This window comes from Thyridium curvatum (assembly GCF_004353045.1).
Source record: "Thyridium curvatum strain D216 chromosome Unknown NODE_39_length_367864_cov_79.813791, whole genome shotgun sequence".
Classification (NCBI taxonomy): Eukaryota; Fungi; Ascomycota; class Sordariomycetes; order Thyridiales; family Thyridiaceae; genus Thyridium; species Thyridium curvatum.
The window spans coordinates 224705-239527 of NW_022156794.1; the positions used below are offsets into that span (position 1 = coordinate 224705).

Here is a 14823-nt window from a genome sequence, read left to right on the forward strand (position 1 = left end):
ATGGCTCGGTAGGCCATGCACTCGGACTTAGCAGGAGAGACTCTGTGTGCAGAACATGCCTTATCGTACGGTGTGTTGAGGTTCTGGGTCAAGGGATCGCCACCCTGAGGATTCACTTCATACTCCGGAAACGCGGTCACAGGTGAGATTTCCGCCATCGTGTCTCAATGTCACAGAATTGCTTGCCCAGTCGATGTCAAAGGCCAAGCGTATTGGAAGCGAGATCAGTCAACACAAACAATCACTGTCCCGAGTTTGGCGACGGTCAATAGGAATTCGTCAGCGGCTACCCAGAGCAAGGGGTATTAAATCCAGAGCATCACTTCAGTACCGGGAGTCTTATATCTTCACACATCTTGTGCTATCTCTACTCGATCTTGACAATTGTATCTCTGGCGATCGCGCTTATCATCACATCAGGGAGACTGGGGCAAGCCCCCCGGACTCTCCTCAGCCGCCAAGAGACGCCAAGGCGAGCTTGTCTCTGGACGAGAGGATGCGGAGTGGTGGATAACAAGAGCCAAGGAGACTCACTGCCTCGGGACTTGAGCCTGGACAAGGGCTCATCCCACAGAGCAGGCGGAATGAAAGCGTACTGTAGCAGGACAGTCATGAAACGGCGTGCTGTGATAGGCCCCGAGTCGAGGACGAACAACCAGGAGTGGGGAAGAAGGCAGAGGCGAGATAGGTTATATGCTTATCAGTGTCAACCTTGGCCAGACCAGTAGGAATCCTGCTTACGCCGTGTGCCGGGTAGATAGTGCCTTTTGGGTTTAGCTCCAGCCGGCCCTCTTGGTCACCTATCCCGAATGCCGAGCCTTGATATCACACTTCATCAGCACAACTCTTTCCATAAAGGGGCAAACGTCACGAAAGCCTATAGGTGGTTCCAGCGTCGCACAGCAGTTGCCGTAATGCACACAACATGCCTGCGTGTCTGACGGAGCCGAAGAATGGCTCTGTTGGTGTTTCGTATCACGCGCCACAAGTTTGTATTTGAGACGTGCAGACGTCGAGATTGCATGGAAATATGGGCAATTACTACATATCAAGAGATGACTGCTATTTGAATGCAAGCACTTATTAATTTGCATGGCACAGCTCCAAGGAGCTGCGAAACGCCTCTTGAGCCATCTACTTATCTAGTGTAACTCTGCCACCATGGCTGTCTCCCTCAAGGTCAACAACATTCATGACGCTGCTGCGTTGCTTGGCGTGACCTTCTTCGGTGGCTTCCTGGTGCTCTTGATTCGCAATCTGATTAAGAAATTCGGAGGCAAATGCGTTACCACGCCCGTCCCGACATGTTCGCTCCCACAGAAGACATCCATAAGCAACTCGTCAACAGGCGATTACGTCAATGTCTTCCCACCCTCGCAACGAAGAAGACTACCGCAACTCGATCCGCAGTTTGCCAATACTGAGCATGTTGACCTTTCCATAGCGCGAAAGTCTCTCGTCAAGCTCCAAGATGACTACAGAAAGGCCGAGCCCGAGCAGTTCATCTTCAGCGGCTTCGCTATCAGCGATATCCGCTCCCTTGGCGCCTTTCCAGACTATTCGACCCTGTCTGGTGTTCCATTGCCCACCCCTTTGAAAGACTTTGATATCGACAAGGCGCTTCCAAGGCCATACCGGCCCTTCCGATGGCCCTACCACCAGACTATGTGTAAGCCGTGCAACAGACCAGACAACCAAGCCACGAGCGAAACGCGTTCAACGAAGCTGACAAGACCGCCACCATGTAGCACTGACAAAGCTGGATCCGGACTTTTGGATTGAACTCGAAAGCACCTACCGCGAGCGACTCACCCAGCGCCAAGAACTCTACGCACAGCATGGAGACGATCTCCTGAACTGCCTGCCAGGGGCAGAGCTAGCCTGCAAGGAGCTCATGGAGATGGTCCTGCAATTTCTCTGCGCTCGGTACCCAAAGCAGTTTGAGATCCGAGACAAGAATATGCTGTGCAACCACATCCTCGGAACGACGACCGATCTCGCAGCCACGCCACCCCTCCATGTGCTCCTTCATAATGTCCCCGAAGACTTTGGGATCGTGCTTCGAGATCACGAGACGGGCCGCTACGTCCTCCGAGCCGGCATGGTTTGCTCTACGGTTGGCTGGAAGCTGGGCCAGAAGATCGGCATGGGCCTGCCCGAGATACACAAGCCGATCCCGGACTACAAGGAGAAGATGGAGTTTAGCATGGACCGGTGAGTTTTAGAATGATGCACGCAATCCAGCCACTTTTGTCACTTTCTTGAGTCACAGGCGTCTGACAACGGATCCCCTTTGCGCCAGGTTCTTTACCAAGATGCCCACCGACAAGCCCATCCAACGAGGATCCTGGGGCCTCGAGATCGGCCAGCCACTTTTCCTGCCCTCCGACCATCCCGACTTCGCCCACCGCGCCTCCCAGGACCCCAACCTGCGGCCCGAGGACATCCACCTGCGGGTGGACTGGCAGACCCTGCGGCGGCTCCCGCTCTCGGGCGCCATCGTGTTCAACTTCAAGGCGCTCTTCACGCCGCTGACGGAGTTCCGGGACGAGCCGCGCATCCCGTCGCTCGTGCTCAAGCTGCTCAACGAGGGCAAGGAGAACCTGATGAAGTACAAGGGTACGTGGCACGTAGAGCATGTGGCCAAGCCGGCGCTGGCCGAGTACGAGCGCTTCCAGGTCGAGACGGGCCTGGTGGAGAAGGACTGGGTGGTGCAGACACTAGCCGAGGGGCCATTCTTCCCCGGATGGGAGAGGAAGTGGTCGGTGGGGGCGGCGCGGAACGCGGAACGAGAATGAACTGTCACCCAGGATGAAGTGAGCCATGTGATGCAAGTGTGCCAGATAGAGAGAAGAGACTGGACCTACCGTACCTCCCATGCTTCAAGTGCCGCGCACTAGACTATTTGTCGGAATACACAATGTCAAGTAATTAGGTTATTAATGGACTAGGGGGTGGTAGGCCAAGGTTGTTGAGTGTGTCTCTGTGGCCAATCATGGTGTAGTCGAGAGGTCTTATCAGTCGAGCAAGCCCGTTGCTCCGAACCATGCGAAGCTGGCGAGATAAACCGCCTCCGCTCTGCCCCCGCATTCATGATAATGGAGCATCATACCCGGACCCAGTTCGGCATCCCCCCTTTCCCTGTAACTTGGCACTACTGGCATACCGTGCTGACAGCATAAGTTGTCGAATTGTGAGAACCGCCCGAGACTCTTCGGCGCTTGGATTGCCTATTCAGGATCATCGACAGCCCTCTTGGTACTAGAAGACGGCGTATTTCACGCCAGACATTTCATGGTAACACAGACGCCATCCAAGGTGGGACGCAAGGGACCTCGAGCTGGCCTCCCTCCTCGGTCGAGAGCAGGATGCATCACCTGCAAGAGGAAGCATGTACGTCCAGCTGCAAATGCTGAAAACCCACGAGGATAAACAGAAGAAGATATTATGGAGAAGAGGCGGACTGGAGGACTAATAACAGATATAGATCAAATGCGACGAAGCGAGACCCGAGTGTTTGAGGTGTTCTGAGAAAGGCCTCAAATGCGGAGGCTACAAGCAGGACCTCAAGTGGTCCTTCAAGTACCAACCGGACTTTCAGTTCCAATCCTTTAGTATCGAACCATCATCACCATCGACCTCACACCCGCGACCACGAAAGAACTCCTCAAAACAACAATGTGACGCAAGCAGCACGACTCCAGCGTACTCCCAGTCCGATACGGCATCGATTTTCTCCGGGGAAGGCAGCAATGAGCAGGCGGCGCAACGACGTGCAACGCAAGGAGGCGATAGGATCGACGAGTTAAATTTATCAACACGGATATCAGCGCAGGAGTGTCAAACTGGAGACGGTCTGATCTCTGAAGAGCAGTCATCACAGGTGGATGATGTCGGGTTTGGCCAGGAACTTGAGCTACAGAGCACCGACTTTGCCGACATCGATTTCGCGGACTTCACAGACTTGACTGAGACAATATCTCTGCCGACTGAACAGGCATTGACCCTGTCAACAAGGACCCTGATGGACACTTCATCAGCCTTCGTTATCAACTGGTTCGAGCAAGTCTGCCCAGCATGGTCCGGTTTCGACTCCGACACCAACATGAACCGTAGGATAGCCATCGATCTGTGGCACAACTCTGCGACAGTGCGAAGTTCCCTCGAAAGCATGTCGGCTGGCTTCATGGCCTCCCGCCTCCCTTGGATGCGCCAGTCTGCTCTCAGGCTTATGCAAGCGGCAACAGATTGCATACAAGCAGAGCTGATGACGGTGAAGAGGAGCACCTTTCCGCTGTTTGTCGTCCCGACAGGACTCTTGTTCTCGTTGTTTTGCATGGGGACCACTATCTGCTGGGTGGACGCACGAGCTCTTGGCCTGCCCTTCATCAAGGAGGCAAAGGCCCTTCTCCGTCGCCTCAATCGGCAGAGTTCGCCAGCTCTCGAGGGCCCGGAGAAGGATATGCTGGCCTTCTTTAACAAGTCCCTGGCCTACTGCGAGATGTTGCTGGCTGTCGTCCACAACGACGACGATTGTCATGCCCTTGAAGACGCGGATGCTGGAGCGCGTCCGACAGAAGCGCAGCCAGCCGTTCTGGGGAGCTGCGAAGTGGGAGATACTCTGCACCCATGGACCGGGGTATCGACCTCGGCAACCCGCCTCTTTACCAAGTCAATGACACTCTGTCGAAAGTTCCGCTTGAAGATGCGGCCATCGGCGACACAGCCCGAATGGCTGTTCATGCCCATTTGCGACGAGCTCGCCCAGGCTGAATCTCTGGAAGAACAGCTACTAGCGCTCAAGTTGCCCTTTGACAGCGGCAGCAATGTCTTCAGCACTGGTGATCATACAACGCCAGTAGCTCATCTCGTTCGAACGGCCGAAGCATACCGCCTCGCCTCGCTTCTGCAGCTGTACCAGACGTTTCCATATCTAGTGTCACTACGTCTTCCATCGAAGCCCTCACTCATGGACAACGAGGCCATTTTGTGGTCCGAGTGGATCACGCCGCTGAGCTTGCATCTGGTCCAGGTGCTGGAGGGTATACCTCCCACGTCGGGCAGTCGTGTCATCCAGCCGCTGCTGTATATCTCCGCCAGCACAGGGCTTCGACGAAACATCTCTGCTCAGCCCCAAACAACTAGCAGCTATGTGTTTCAGGAGGGCAGTCACATCAATCCACTAGATCTTGATGACGGCGAGTCGCTGGACGACATTCCAAGCCTGTCTTCCTACATCAGCCAGATTGGCCAGGCTGTGGGGCAGACGTCTAATTCAAATGCCCTGGCTGATGATGTCGGTAAAGCCAGACGATTCATATCGGAAAGATTGAGTATTCTGGAAAGTAGCTTGCCACCGACTCCAGTTGCGGTTGCAAAGGAGCTTGTGCTGGCGACATGGAGGGCGTATGATAACGAACCTGACGGCCTATTATATACAACACACTGGGTTGACGTAATGGAGGACAACAACCTGCGCTCAATGTTTGGCTAAGTAAACAAATTGAATCTATAAGGCCACATGACTGAACCACATGATCTTTGATCGTCTTGTGATTTCATGCATGATATGAGGACATGTATATGAGGCGATGCGGGCAATGAGCCAACTTCTGAAGACGCAGATGAGGAACTGGAAGCACGCTCTCAGTAATTTGTCACTAAAGAAGTGATTTCAATGCATTGCATTCTTGCTACGTCCAACGTATCTGACGTTACGGATTCCGCGGTAGATTTGTTCTCCAAAAAAAAAAAAAAGAAAGAAAGAAAAGGGGCCTGTGCCAATCCAGCACGAGCAGGGGATAATCCACCAACCCTGCTGCTGCTCTTACTTAGCCCTCCATCATCTGTATATCTTCCTCCCTCTGGCGCTCCGTATCCTGTGCGTGCTTCTCAGTCTTGGCGGGTCGAAGACTGGCTCGCTTTCCCTTTTTTATTGACTCGTCACCATTCTTGCTCTGCTTTGATCGACTCGGCTCTTCGGGCGTCTCGCCTGTAAACGCCTCGACAACCTCCTCGATCCGGGAGTATCCTGTTCGCAGGTAGCATGTGGGTATGTCCAACTTGTTCTTCCAGAGGGTAGCCGCGTCGTCGATCGATGTTTCGGCCAAGGGCGCTTTGCAAAAAACAAAGGGAGGTTAGTAACGCACCATTCCAAGTGCCTTTGTGTGAACGCAAATCGTTCATGGGAGTTCGGCACGTACTTCGAATGAACCTCCACGAGACAGTCACCACGTGGGGTGGGAGATGAGCCGCGGTCGAGGTACCACATTTGACTGCTTGGCAGAAGCTGAAGACAACGAAGTCGTCGCCGTTGCTGCGCGCAAGCTCGTAGAGAGCTTGGTGGGTGAGCGACCCCCAAACCTCGACCTCACAAGGCTCCTCGGCATAGGCAAGCAGCGCAACGCCCACTTTGTCATTCCGCAACACAATCTTGACAGCCTTTTCGTCGATCTTGAGCGGGCCGGGAATAACTGGTTGGGGTACCAAGAACTCTTCATCGAGAAGGTCGCAGAAGGTGTACACCTTGCGCGCGCCGGTGTACCGCGCTGTATAGAGATCAACTGGCATCATTGGAGTGAGTTTCGCTGCCGAGATAACATCAAAACCTTTTGAAATAGCAACGATGTCCCCATTCCTCAACGAGCTCCTTTTATGTAAAATTTGGTGTCGCGTAATGCTTGACACCTCAATCACCTTGTCATTTCCTTACTGTGCATGTCAGTCTGACAATGAACACTCGTTGATCGTGACCGACGCAGTGGTATGCCCTAATTGCACTCAAGCGACACACATAGTCACTCCTTGGTCGCGAGCTGCTACACCTTTTAGCACGATACACGCAACTCCATGAAATGTGACGCCCATGCCTCGCTGTATTACTTTACTTTGCCCATATGCTTTCTCTATCCTGAACTTGCCCCCCCTCCCCCCCCCCCCCCCCCCCCCATAATAGTAGTACATTCACAATACTGACACATAGCCACTCCTCCCCCCTCCCGCAATGTGCGACTAGACTAAGCGCCAGAGCTGTAGTCGGGCATCTGCACTCCCTCGGACTTGAGCTTGAGGGTGGCGACCTTGGCGACCTCCTTGGCCTGCTCGGTGGGCAGGTTCTCGTGCCACTCGATGAGCAGGTGGTCGACGACGGTCCAGACGCCCATCTCGGCAAAGTGCGGGACGAGGTCGTACTCGGCGCCCTCGATGTCCATCTTGACGACGACAAAGTCGCGCGGCAGGGTGTTCATGAGCAGCCAGCGGGCGATGTTGACGGCCGTCAGCTCGGTGCCGTTGCTCTTGGACTTGATGACGTCGTTGTGGTTGGCGTAGGTCGAGGAGCCCCAGAAGTCCTGGCCCGTGTTGACGGTGTCGAGGTAGAAGGTGCGCAGGCCGTCGATCTTGTCGCACACGGTCGACGGGTAGATCTGGATCTTCTTGCCCGCGCTGAGGTACCGCTGCTTGGCGTTGACCAGGTCGGCGTTGAAGACGGGGTTGGCCTCGAAGAGGTGGATCTCTGCAGCACAGGGGACGGAGCCGCTCATGTCAGTATTCGGGGGCAGGGCCATCCAAGGCAACGTAGTTTTGTATAACAGAAACTGCTACTTACCGGCATCGTCATGCTTTGCCCACGAAGGCTCGGGGAAGTTGTACTCGAACTTGGCTCCCTCGTGCTGCAGGAAGGCCTCGAGCGAGTCTGCTCGGTTGGCACCCAGATCCACAAAGATATACCGGGGCTTGTTCGGGTCGACGGCCAAGTTCGACGCGCCCGTGTAGACCTTGTTCACCGCGTTGGACAGCAGCTCAGTGTTGTAGAAGGTGGCGATCAGGACAAAGACCGGCACCGTGATAGCGCAGAGCAGCGCAAACTTTCTGTTCACAATCATGACTGCCGGCCGATGGCAAGTGTTGTAGAGCTTTTGGAGGACAAAGAAGGCAGACTGTAACATTGATTCAAGGTAAGACGTTTCCCGAAGACAGGCTTTTTTTTTTCTCGAAGACGCGTAAAAGAGAACAAATCCAGGAAAAGGGAAGGGAAAACCCAGAACGCGGACAGCCCGGGCGGCGAAGGAGTTCCATCGCCCTGTCCCTGGCCTCATTCCAGCCACGGTTTCACTCTAAGCATTTTCGGCAGGCTGATGATGAAGCAAGCCTGTGAGACAATCAGGAATAGGTACCAAGACACTATTGTCTATGATAGGGCTCACCTAGCTGGCAGCTAGTTGACCTGATCATACTATCTTTGAGTCTACCGTCAGCTTCCCGCGCCTCCCATTTTAGCAGCCATCGTATATGCTGTCATCCGCAAGGTGGCGCACTGCTATTGTTTCGACCAGACCCCATCAGACCACCAGCTAAAGCATGCAAGCTGTCGGGTTTGCTTTGGACGCTATATGGCCAACACACCTGATTCTCAGGTCTGGGAACTGCCCTTGCTTCTCAGCGTGGCGTTCCCATATCTCGTTTAAGTGCGGAGTGGAAAGGGGCCAGTAAGTGAATTGTCCTAGAGGGAATGTGAGGCGTTCTTGGCTGGCCAATCCGGCGGGCCAGACCAAGACAAGTGTCGCGCGCTGGCGTACGGTCCTGTCAAATTAAGTTTCAGATGCCTACGAGTAGTTACCTTCCTCCGTAAGGGGAAAAAGAAACCCCAGAAGCTAGCCCAGTCTTGCGATGGAACGAATGCAGCTTGAGCTGGAGCTAGGTAGGGGACTCCGCGGAGAGATTCTGCCCTATCCCCCTCCCCCCCAGCGCCGTCCCCCTTCGATGCAGGGGACTCGCTTTGACAGGCCTGACACTGGCTGACAGCAATGCTAGGAGGTGCTAGCCTCGACGACGGTGCCAGGCGCGTTTCCACTTTGGGGTCTAGATCTACTCGTAAAAATATCCTTATTCTGATGTGAGCAAGGTGAACAATGTTCAATAGATTGCCAGAGCTAAGCCATATTTTCTTTTGGTCGATCCATTACCCCTCGCGCCTCGCGGTCGGGGGGAGATTCAGGTCGCGGTATTTGCTCCCCAAGCGAGAAGCAAGTTCGGTACTTGCCGCTTGCCTGTATTCACACCCATACATAGCAAACAGACTCATGCTTGCAGCTTGTTTGGGAGCTTACAAAGCCCTAAAGGCCCCTCACCTAATAAGTAAGCAAAGAACGGAACCCCGTAGCTAACTAGGTAGTTAGGTATCCGCGGATGCGGCCCAGCTCCGCATATGTGTGCGTGATTGATGTCCATCAGCATGAATCGTGGCCTACGAGCGACTCGGGCTTGTGAGAGATATATACCACCCTGGTTGCCAAGGGTTGCTCAGGGTCCTCAAGCAGCGAATTCAGGTCCTAGCATTTGTGTGCGAATTTGGTCTGTGCTCATCGTACTCATAGGCTCGGTTCACGTTCACCCAGCCTGTCAAGCCTGCATGGCGAAGATCACGACCTCAGACTCCTCGACCAATACTTTTACTTCCAAACGATGAACAAATCCATACATTTCCAGCAATTTTTAAAAGTCCTCGAGCCGCGTGTTAGCACTGTAATTCCTTTGACTGACTAACTTTGACTACCTATTTACTGTGCTCGGAATCAGAGGATGGCAGGATTCACTAGTGCTTACCCAAACGACGTCCCAGGTTGGCGGGAAAGGGGTGAGGAAATCATGAAGGAATAGTGTGCCTGGATTTCTTTGCGATGTCGTGATCGCAGTACGCAATCTCACTCCACGGTCCCGGCAAGGTTAACGGTTCGGTCTCTGAGCTCATTCGCCATCAACGATGGCCATCCTTGCGATAGGAGGAGCCGTGGTACTCTTCGCGATACCAGCCTACACGCTCCACTCCGCGATCTGCCTCTTTCAAAACTACCAGATCGCACGCAAGCTCGGCGTGCCGGTGCGCATCATCCCTGTCGACCACATCAACCCGCTCTGGACGATCGTCAGCGGGCGTGTGGCAGGCCTGCTGAAGAAGCTGCCGTTTGGGCTCGGCGACAACACCATCACCAGGTACAACTACCTGGGCTTCGACATCCCGCTGCGGTGGAAGGCCCACGAGGATCTCGGCGATGTCTTCATCCTCTGCTCGCCGGCCATGATCTGGCTGTATCTGGGCCACCCGGACGACATTACTTCCATGCTGAAGAGAAACGCCGATTTCCCGCACAACTCTGAACTCACGGCGATGCTCGATGTTTTCGGGCCTAGCATCGGCTCTGTGAGTGACTTATGCTTCGTGACCAACGGAGATACGTCGACATGAAGCTGACTATTTCACGTGGTCACAGGCTCAAGGTGCACACTGGAAGAAGATGCGGAAGCTCATGGGCTCGTGCTTCAATGATCCCACATTCGAACTCGTCTGGCGGGAGTAAGTGTCCCGTTCCCGTGGAGAAGAACGTCAATGCTAAGGCTCTGGTAGGAGTATCGCCCAAGCCAAGGCTCTGGGACAGTACTGGTGCTCCCAGTCAACAGTCAATACAGTCGACCACGACACGCGCACCCTGTCTCTCAACGTCATGTCCAGGGCCGGGTTCGGCAAGTCTTATGCGTTCAAAGGTCACCATGAAGCGCAGGTCAAGCTCAAGGGAACCTCTCTGAGCTACAAGGAGGCGCTCCAGTCCATCCTCGAGAACAGCATCATGATCATGGTGCTGGGGACCAAGTTCCTTGCCAAACCGTGGCTGCCTCATGCGTTCAAAGACCTGCATGATGCCTGCACTGCTTTCGAAGCGTACATGACAGAGCTATACGAGAAGGAGAAGCTGGCTTCTGCCGAGGGAAGGGTCTCTGAGCGGAACTTGATGACCTCGCTCGTGCGGGCTTCTCAGCAGGAGAAGGGAAGCATGAGCGAGAGCGAGATCTACGGAAACAGTAAGAACCTTCTTCGATTCGAGCAGCTACGAGATTTTTCGCACGCTAACATCTAGGTCTGCAGTGTTCGTCTTCAACTTCGCCGGCCACGATACGACAGCTCACACCTTCGTTTGGATCATGTACTTCCTAGCTGCAAACCCTAAAGTGCAAGACTGGATAAATGAAGAGGTTGAGCACGTCCTTGGCACACGTCCGGAGCAAGAATGGGACCTCAAGGCGGATTTACCACGTCTCAAGCGCTGTCTCTCGATTGTCTTCGAGACTCTTCGCCTGTACTCGCCGGTCGGGATGGCAAAGTGGACCGATCGAAACGCAACGACACTGCAACTAGTCGATGGAAGGACATTGCACATCCCGCCAAAGACAATGGTCGTTCCAAGTCATATCTCCGTGCAGTCCGATCCGAGGTTCTGGGGCCCAGACTCGCTCACATGGCGGCCGTCACGGTGGATCCAGTCAGAATCGGCCAGCGATTCGCCCAACATCGATGATGAGATGCTTTTGACGCCCCGTCGTAGCACATTTCTAGGCTGGTCCGATGGCGTGCGTGACTGCCCCGGCAGAAAGTTCGCTCAGATCGAGGCTGCCGCGACCATCGCCACCGTGTTCAAGGACTGGCGGGTGAGCCCTGTCACCAGACCGGGAGAGACGCTCGGAGCAGCCAAGCAACGAGTGCTGGATTTCATCGAGGAAAATACTGGGCAGGTCTTGTTGGTGCAACTGCTCCATCCTGAGCGATGTCCTCTGCGGTTTGAGAAGAGGTAGCAGGAAGCTGAGAGCAATCATTCCGAAAAAGATAATATACCAACACTACTGATTTCAGGTACTCTGATTGTGTCTGGGACAGCGGGAATATGTTCATTCCAGGTTGCCTTGATGGGGCGACCCATGGCTTCACCTGAGACAGTTGATCCGGAGATGATATCATGATTCACTTGCCATATCTATATGAGCTCTATTCGAAGCCTGTCATATCTGTTTGTACAATAGGAGAAGTTTATACACGGTGCAACCCCCAAACCTAGTAACCTGAGCCTGCGAGCTGTGCAATCGTCTCAGCAGCACCGTATCGGCCAGGAGTCTTCTTGGCAGCCTCTCCCAGGCTCCGCGCATTCTCGCGCATGGCCTTGCTCTTTTCACCGCCATCAACGACCTTGAGAATGGCATCGCCGATACACTCTCCTGACCAGTAGGGCGACGTCTTTGGGCACCCCCACACTCCGATCTCAAACGTCTCCACGAGCGCTGCAAAGTTGTAGAGGTCAACCCAGAGGGGCAGGATGATGTGCGGAACACCAGCGCTTGGAACGGTCAGCATTGAAAACATGATACCAGCGGTGGCAAAGACTTACTAGACGCCCTCATGGTAGCAGTTAGCTCCACCGTGATGCACAAATGCGACGACGTGGCCGCTCTCCAGGATGGAGGTCGGGTCGACAGTCAGCCACTTCTCCAGCCTCAGCCGTCCACTCGCAAGGTAGTCCTTGACAGGGGCCAAGAAGTCATCAGAGTATTCCTCGGCCTTGCGGAACTTCCACAGGATCTGAACGTCGGTCTGGTCCAACACTTGCTTCATCCCCTGGACCATGGCGGTCGCGCGCACTTGGCTGTAGGTGACGGAACTGCCGAGGTTGACCAGGATGGTCGGCCCCTTGGCGAGCCAAGCGTGCATCTTGGGGTCCTGCTCCTCGGCCGACGCGACGGATATGACGATGGGGCCCACGGCAGAGACGTTGCGCGGGATGACCTCGACGGGCACGCTCGCGCCCTCCATGGTCTGCGTGATCCACGGCGCGTCCTCGTGGTGCATCTTGAAGAAGTTGATCGGGTTCTTGAGCCCCTTCTCCATGAGGTACTTCTTCTTGGCGGTGACATCGGGCGTGTAGAGCATGCGGGCGACCAGCCGGGCGACCTGGTACGCATTGGAAGGGATGTTATACCAGGGGAGAGGGAACTTGAAACCCGCGCCCATCCTGTCAGGAGACAGTATCAGATCAGTACTGCGATACAGTGGCTTATCAAGGGAAAAGAACTGACATGGGGTACTTCCAGAACATGCCACCCCAAGGCTGCTTAGCAGCGAAGATATCGACGATCGTATTGGGAGAAATGATAGAGTGAAGCCGCTTGCTCTCACGCGTGGCATCGATCGCAGGCGCGAAGATAGAGTCCAGGACGACCACGGCAGGGTCGGTCTCGTTGATGACCTGGGCGATCTCGGAGAAGATCTCGTAGTGCTCCTCAGCCGGCCAGGGCGACACGTACATCTGCAGGTCCCTGCAGAACTTGTCGATGCCTTTCAGCCCCGGCAGCGTGAGGACGCCCTCGATACCGTCGGTGCCCACCACCTCCGCGAGCACGTCGTCGTAGTTGCGGCCGTGAAGCTTGCGGAAGCCGATCGGCTGCGCCTTGGGGTTGCTCGCCAGGCCCAGGTCGGACATGCGCTTCACCTTGCCCGCGATCTTGGGGAACGACAGGAACTCCATCTTGATCTGCGGGTGGCGCTCCATGAGCGCCTGGGCCGTGGCCAAGTGCACGTTGGACAGGCCATGGTGCGGCAGGACGACGAACAGGGCCGTGTTGTTCTTGCCCTGGACCGGCGCGACGTATGCCTCGTCCTGCCCAACGAGCGTCACCGCGAGGTAGGCGAGGATCGCGACTAGTACCGCGACCGCGGCTGAGAATGTCCTTTTCGACATGGCTGCTTGCGCGGTATGTGTGGCGATTCGTACGTCCGAAGAGACCAGGAGCGAGGAAATGACCTGGGCACCACCTCCTCTGGTCGCTGCTCCGCAGCTCAAACGGGCCAGATTACGCAGCTTCTTATACAACGCGCACCAGAAGCAAGAAAAACCTTGATGCTGGCTGGGGGTAGCATTATGATGCTGAATCCTGCCTTGTGGGTTCCATCAGCACTAAGATCCGTAGCCCCTTATAGCGGACAACCCGCCCGGTGACACTGGGCTGTATCCACCTCCTGGGGCATCTTATCTGCATGATGTCAAACTCCTGTTGACGCGGGACAGTCAGAGAGTGTGTGACGTGCCACGGAGACGGGACCGTTGAAGGGTTGGATGGATGCGACGGCCCAGTAAAATCTCATTTCACGCCGGGATGTCGAGCCAGGTCGTTGTGGGTCGCAGACCAGAGTCCGAACTCATTCTGGCTGGAACTTGGCGGCTACTGGAGGGATCCAATGAGCCCTAAAATCTGACCTCGCTCAATGCCTGGAAGGGTAGCTGATCCTTGTTCGACTCTACTTGTATTTACCTATCACCAAAGGCCCCTTTCAGCAGCTTCTGCCTGGCATGTTGTTGGAAATGTTCATACCAAGTCCCTACATCTATCGAGATCCAGAGATAATATTGGATAGGCATGTAATACTTGTCTGAGAGCTTCAACAAGGACAAGACGAAACATTACCGCGACAAGATTAAGCGTAGCATCCCATCATATAAAACGACCCTGCTGTGGGCCTGCGGAAGCAAAATCAAGGACAGGGGTGGCCACGTCACAAAACATTCGAGAAAGGATCTCGGCGGTTTTACGGGCCCGCCTTCGCTATTGGCCGGTATGGTACAGCAGATAATATTCCTTGGGCCTTGACGACGTGCCTATAAGCATTACAGTTGTTCCCTCTGCCCGTGAAGACTTATATATCTCTGTTGCAGCCTCTCGCAATTCCTAATTTCCTAACTGGGCTAGTAGTTGTGATCTACCTACCTACAAGTAGAGATGGTAAGGTAGGGATAAGAGCCTGTTTCTGCAGTGACACACCGCCCTCTAGATCAACCAGCCGCTGAGGTCAGAGTGCCCGAGTCCCCTCATATTGTATATATCCGAGAATCAGGCACCTCGGCCCATTGAATTTGATCCCCATCGCTTTAGTTGACGTAAACCCATTTATAAATGGAGGTTTCGTCGACATCCCGGCGAGCAAGATGGAGCAAGGGCTGCTCTCTGTGT

General features: G+C 54.6%; 5 protein-coding genes across 5 annotated transcripts; 2 read left to right on the forward strand and 3 right to left on the reverse strand.

Annotated features, from left to right (window-relative positions):
• Positions 1-1161: 1161 nt before the first annotated feature.
• E0L32_006748 (uncharacterized protein) lies at positions 1162-5494 on the forward strand (the record flags this gene model as incomplete). Its single annotated transcript, XM_031141415.1, has 5 exons — positions 1162-1669; positions 1749-2214; positions 2273-2765; positions 3307-3393; positions 3488-5494. The coding sequence occupies 5 exons, from the start codon at positions 1162-1164 to the stop codon at positions 5492-5494; spliced, it is 3561 nt and encodes a 1186-aa protein (XP_030994579.1).
• Positions 5495-5831: 337 nt separating this feature from the next.
• E0L32_006749 (uncharacterized protein) lies at positions 5832-6570 on the reverse strand (the record flags this gene model as incomplete). The annotated part of the gene is made up of 2 exons (XM_031141416.1): positions 5832-6031; positions 6150-6570. The coding sequence occupies 2 exons, from the start codon at positions 6568-6570 to the stop codon at positions 5832-5834; spliced, it is 621 nt and encodes a 206-aa protein (XP_030994580.1).
• Positions 6571-7016: 446 nt separating this feature from the next.
• Positions 7017-7883, reverse strand: E0L32_006750 (uncharacterized protein; the record flags this gene model as incomplete). Its single annotated transcript, XM_031141417.1, has 2 exons — positions 7017-7513; positions 7607-7883. The coding sequence occupies 2 exons, from the start codon at positions 7881-7883 to the stop codon at positions 7017-7019; spliced, it is 774 nt and encodes a 257-aa protein (XP_030994581.1).
• A 1877-nt stretch (positions 7884-9760) lies between these two features.
• Positions 9761-11622, forward strand: E0L32_006751 (uncharacterized protein; the record flags this gene model as incomplete). Its single annotated transcript, XM_031141418.1, has 4 exons — positions 9761-10198; positions 10269-10351; positions 10403-10854; positions 10919-11622. 4 exons carry the CDS (start codon positions 9761-9763, stop codon positions 11620-11622), a joined length of 1677 nt encoding a protein of 558 aa, XP_030994582.1.
• Positions 11623-11878: 256 nt separating this feature from the next.
• E0L32_006752 (uncharacterized protein) lies at positions 11879-13556 on the reverse strand (the record flags this gene model as incomplete). Its single annotated transcript, XM_031141419.1, has 3 exons — positions 11879-12158; positions 12210-12830; positions 12895-13556. 3 exons carry the CDS (start codon positions 13554-13556, stop codon positions 11879-11881), a joined length of 1563 nt encoding a protein of 520 aa, XP_030994583.1.
• Between the last annotated feature and the right edge of the window lie 1267 nt (positions 13557-14823).